At 35.3% G+C, this 6,098-nt stretch overlaps 1 protein-coding gene across 1 annotated transcript in view; it reads left to right on the plus strand.

The window, feature by feature from the left end:
• LOC137633056 (uncharacterized) overlaps positions 1-5,008 on the plus strand; it is a 36,510-nt gene extending 31,502 nt beyond the window's left edge. Inside the window, exon 3 of the mRNA XM_068365222.1 lies at positions 4,860-5,008. Coding sequence (XP_068221323.1) covers positions 4,860-5,008 — 149 coding nt within the window. The remainder of the gene's footprint in view (positions 1-4,859) is intronic.
• Positions 5,009-6,098: the final 1,090 nt, after the last annotated feature.

Consider the following 6,098-nt stretch of genomic DNA (forward strand, 5'->3'; position numbering starts at 1 on the left):
TACTGTTATTTTTAATTTTAATTGTTCATTACTTCTCTTGTAGATTATTTTCTTATTTCCTTTCCTCACTAGGCTATTTTCCCTGTTGGAGCCCTTGGGCTTATAGCATCCTGCTTTTCCAACTAAGGTTATAGCTTGGCTAGTAATAATAATAATAATAATAATAATAATAATAATAATAATAATAATATCAGCACTCAAGCTCACTTCACCAACCACGCTAGGACCATGGACAACCAGAAAATAGCCCTTGATGACACCAAAACCTTATATTCTACGGGTTGACTTAATAGAAAAGACCTGTTAATGCATAAAACATTTCTAACTCAAGACGACGGCAAGGTTGTGTTCTCTTGTAGAATCTATCAAGCTGTGAGCGAGGCTCGAACTAAGGACCCTCTGATTTCAATTTCGTCTGTGAACTAATCATTTGATGATATTAGGTATGTTGTTCCCAAGTTAAATTGGGATATTATTTTTCCCTATTTGTACCTTCATTTAACCACAAGGTTTTTAGGGGTAAATTTCTCCAAAAATTCAGACTTTTTGATTTGAAAAAAATTCATTCTAAAAGCAAGTGGAGGTGAAAATATGTATACTTGTACTTAATCCAATGTTACAGGATAACCCTTGGGTCATACTCATCATGATTACCAAGTTTGGTCAAAATCCGTACAATAGTTTTTGTGTAAAGTTGCTCACAAAAAAAAAAAAAGTAAGAAACAGACGGTGAATACATACCCTTCACTAAACCCTTTTTTTTTATTAACTATGGAAACAACCGGTATAAATAATATAGAATAAAGTAATTCCCATTAGAACAAGGACTTGTTTCACACGTTTTCCAACTGTTTCTGTTAAAAAAAAAAAAAAACTTTGCTAGTTTTGAAAATTACATCCTGAAACATTTTCTTTTTTTCAATATGATGTTCAAGGCTTAAAAAATGACGGAATCTCTCCCATATCAAACATAAGTTGTAAAATCAATTCCACGAATCCGACCTTTCAATTTCGTTATATCTGAAGTATCAAGAGATTAAATCATAGAAGCTTTTCAACGTCTACAAAAAGCTGCAACAACAACGTGAAATCATGAAAAAAAATAAATAACAATTTAAATGACCTCTGCTATACGTAAACAATGCTAAAACTTCATCACCAACAATAGCCACAGCCAGTCCCTCCCACCACCTTCACCCCTACTCTGGGGAGGGGCCTCCCCAACTTCACCCCTCTCCAGGGGGAGATGATGGCTCTAGGTCTAGGATATCAAACCGGCTATTTATTTTTTATGATTTTAAATGTATCACAAATTCAGGCATGGGAGAACAATAGGCTTCAGAAAGGATGCAAGCATAGGATCCTGGTTGCTTTTGATGTCCCAATCCCTAACATCCGGTAACTGGTCTTGGTTTAAAAAGAGAGTGAATAGTGGTAAAGTAAAAATGGAAAGTTATTAATTAAAGTAATAATAAAAATGAGAGCTATTAAGGAAAGCAATCAAGGGATGGGAATAAAGTATTGAAATGTAACTGGAATCCTTATTGACTTGTGTATAAAGACTAAATATTTTGCTTAACTTGTCCCTGGAAATGAAAAGCTTGTTTAGAGAGAGAGAGAGAGAGAGAGAGAGAGAGAGAGAGAGAGAATTCTTAACACAACGAAGGCAATTTCATAGAAAGCTTTTGAAAGAATTCTTCTTCTTACCCAATAAAAAAAAAACCAACAAAAGCATTAGTGATATTATTTCTGTTAGTTTCTTTCCTTTTTACTGTTACTCCCAGTGAACGTTTTGAGAACCGGAGAGACCCATTCTCGCTTAATTTCTTATTCTTTGATGATAATTAATTTATTACATATTTAAAAAAAAAAGTCTCCGGTCTTCAGGGCAGGTTTTGAAATATGTTAAACATCTGTAGCCTATATCACTTAGTAAACTATTATTATTAATGGCTAAAATACAATTCTAGTTGGAAAAGCAGGATGCTATAAGCCCAAGGGTTCCAACAGGGACACTACCCAAGACTAGAGAACAATGGTTTGATTTTGGAGTGTCCTTCTCCTAGAAGAGCTGCTTACCTTAGCTAAAGAGTCTCTTCTGCCATTACCAAGAGGAAAATAACAATTGAACAATTACAGTACAATAATTAACCCCTTGAGAAAAGAAGCATTTTCTGTTACCTCAGTATTGTCAAGTGTATGAGGACAGAGGAAATGTGTAATGAGAAGGCCAGACTATTCGGTATATGTTTAGGCAAAGGAAAAATGAGCCGTAGTCAAAGTGGAATCTAATGTAGTACTATCTGGCTAGTCAAAGGATCCAATAACTCTTTAGCGGCAGTATTTTATCATCCTCCTCCTCCTCCTCCTCCTCCTCCTCCTCCTTCTTCTTCTTCTTCTTCTTCTTCTTATTAATATTATTATTATTATCATGTTTTGGTGATGATGCAAGTTATTTGCTTTTGTGTTTGTGACTAAGAGTAGATCTGATGTGTGTGTGTGTGTGTTTGTTTGACTTTGAATAAGGGTGTGTTTTTCCGTGAGACTGAAAACAATATTTCTGTTTTTATATAACTGGAAGCAGTATGTACTTTCGTTTGTGTGTAATTAAACCAGGATTTGTGTTTGTGTGATTAAATGCAGATTGTTTGTGCTAATAAAGGGGGAAGGGGCGGGAAGGGATAAATTTGTTTGCGTGCAAATCTATCTAAATATGTCACCGTCATTTTTGACGGGTCGCGTATAACAACAATAATAATAATAATAATAATAATAATAATAATAATAATAATACATACATACATACATATACCAAGGCACTTCCCCCAATTTTGGGGGGTAGCCGACATCAACAAAAGAAACAAAAACAAAAAGGGGACCTCTCCTCTCTACGTTCCTCCCAGCCTGACAAGGGACTCAACCGAGTTCAGCTGGTACTGCTAGGGTGCCATAATAATAATAATAATAATAATAATAATAATAATAATAATAATAATAATAATAATAATAATAATAATAATAATAATAATAATAAAAGCCCGGATTTAAATATGGCGGAGGTCAGTAGTGGATCGACATATCCTGACGTATGCATCAGTCCAATTAGAATATTCTCCGTATGACATCATCCTTAAGAAAACACTTGAAATCTTAGCAATCGTCCGAGAGGAGTTTCTCCCTAAGGAGTAATCATTACCTGACGAGGCTCAAGGGCGACTTAAGTAGCTCACGAGGACGAAGGTCCAACTCAAAGACTTAGGAATGTTTTTTTTTTTTTTCTTTTCTTTTTTATCAACTAGAGCGGGCACTAGGTAGGACGCATACCTTCGCCAACGCTACACCATAAGATAGGCAATTGAATTATGCCCAGTTTGGCATGAGTTTAAAGGCTTTCATTCTCGGCTCGTCACAGGTTTAAAGGCCACTCATGAATGGCAGAGCAGGGGGAAGCGAGATGGCCATATCAAGAAGGAAAATGCTCTAGAGACTGACCATATATATATATATATATTATATATATATATATATATATATATATATATATATATATATATATATATATATATTCATATTTATGTATATATATATACATACATATATATATATATATATATATATATATATATATATATATATATATATATATATATATATATGATCAGCGCCCAAGGCCCCCCCTCCCACTCAAGCTAGGACCAGGGAGAGTCAGCCAATGGCGGCTGATGACTTAGCAGATAGACCTATAGGCTCCCTCAAAACCCCCATCCTGAGCTAGCAAGGATGATGAGGTTGCAGCGACCAAAAGAACTAACGAGTTTGAGCGGGATCCGAAGCTCAGTCTGGCGATCACCAGGATAGGACGTTACCAACCGGTCACACAACCCCATGCAAATCACATAAAAGTTGACCACACTTCACTTCACTCCACTTCCACTCCCAGGTAGGCTTTCAGCCTGTCAGTGGAATCAGTTGTCTTCTCCACTCAGTTCTGTTTTCAAAAATTCCCTCTCTTCTCATCTGTTCAATTGTTGGCATGTTGTTCTTTGTCAAAATCTCTTCAATTCCATCCCTCCAGCGTTTACGTGGTCTACCTCTTGATCTCCTCCCACCAGCTGTCCAGTCCCATCTCTTCCTTGCAATTCTATTTCCATCCATTCTCACTAAATGTCCCAGCCATCTCAGCTGTCCCTTCTCAATCTTGTTCAACATAGGAGATACCCCAACCATCCTTCTAAAATCTACATTTCTTATTCTATCTCTTCTTGTTTTGTGCATTATTGTTTTCAGGGTTTTCATCTCTGTAGCTTGGACTCTGCTCCTATCTTTGATTGTCATTGTCCAGCTCTCTGATCCATATGTCATGATTGGTGTTAGTAATCCTTCAAATATGGTTTTCTTTGACCATGATAGAGCAAAAACACGCTTTTGACCTTTCTGTGATCTTGACCTTGACAAAATCCCTCTCAAAATCTAATCAAACTGTCATTGGATCGTGACCAATCATCCCACCAAATCTCATGAGATTCGATCAATTAATTTTTGAGTTATGCGAATCACAAACAAACAAACGAATAAATAAATACACGCCTATCAAAACAAATTTTGCAACGAAGTTTGCGCAGATAATAAATCCAGTAGTTTCTATATATATATATATATATGAGCAACATTGCTATTGTTATCAGAAGAACCAATAAGTAAAAAATTAATTCCCTTACTTCTCAAGAGTAGATCATTAACCTTAAAGCACTTAACCTGAATTCATGTTGGGCAAGAAAATCTTCCTATGCACGTGCAATAGCACTTTACTTGCATTATATGAAAAAAATATAAAATTAATATTTTTCTTTTCTAAAAAGGTGACGCAGTCACAAATGGAACTCTCCGATCCAAAATATATCGATTCTCCATCTTGGAAACCCTTAGACGTATTCAGAATCAAAGTCAGGATAAAAGGAAACCCTTAGACTTATTCAGAATCAAAGTCAGGATAAAAGGAAACCCTTAGAGTTATTGAGAATCAAAGTCAGGATAAAAGGAAACCCTTAGACTTATCAGAATCAAAGTCAGGATAAAAGGAAACCCTTAGACTTATTCAGAATCAAAGTCAGGATAAAAGGAAACCCTTAGAGTTATTGAGAATCAAAGTCAGGATAAAAGGAAACCCTTAGACTTATCAGAATCAAAGTCAGGATAAAAGGAAACCCTTAGACTTATTCAGAATCAAATTCAGGATAAAAGGAAACCCTTAGAGTTATTCAGAATCAAAGTCAGGATAAAAGGAAACCCTTAGACTTATTCAGTATCAAATTCAGAATAAAAGGAAACCCTTAGACTTATTCAGAATCAAATTCAGGAAAAAGGAAACCCTTAGACTTATTCAGTGTCAAAGTCAGGAAAAAGGAAACCCTAAGACTTATTCAGTGTCAAAGTCAGGAAAAAGGAAACCCTAAGACTTATTCAGTGTCAAAGTCAGGAAAAAGGAAACCCTAAGACTTATTCAGTGTCAAAGGAGGGAAAAAAGGAAACCCTTAGACTGGTCGAAGCTCTTCCGTTTCAAATATAGAATGGTATTTATCAAACAAAGCAATTCAAACTCAAATTCCCTTTTTTCTTAATTGTTCCCCTATCCAAATTGTTATCTGCAACAGTCAACAAACAATCAGGTACTAATCATGTCACAAAGGGACACTCTTTTACAATAACATGCGTCTAAATTATTATTATTATTATTATTATTATTATCAAAGCTACAGCCCTAGTTGGAAAAGCATGATGCTATAAGCCCAAAGCCTCTAACAGGGAAAAATTGCCTAGTGAGGAAAGGAAATAACGAAATAAACAAACTACAACAGAAGTAATGAGTAATAAAAAAAAACACATTTTAAGAACAATAAGAACATTAAAATAGATCTTACACAAATAAACTATGAAAGAGACTTATGTCAGCCTGTTCAACATATAAACATTCGCTGCAAGTTTGAACTTTTGAAGTTCTACCGATTCAACTATATCATTTTTATTTTGGGATAGACCATGTCTACTTATCTGTGAGCTGAACGAACTACTACAGAAGAGAGAGAGAGAGAGAGAGAGAG

The sequence above is a fragment of the Palaemon carinicauda genome, chromosome 42, assembly GCF_036898095.1.
Source record: "Palaemon carinicauda isolate YSFRI2023 chromosome 42, ASM3689809v2, whole genome shotgun sequence".
Taxonomy (NCBI): domain Eukaryota; kingdom Metazoa; phylum Arthropoda; class Malacostraca; order Decapoda; family Palaemonidae; genus Palaemon; species Palaemon carinicauda.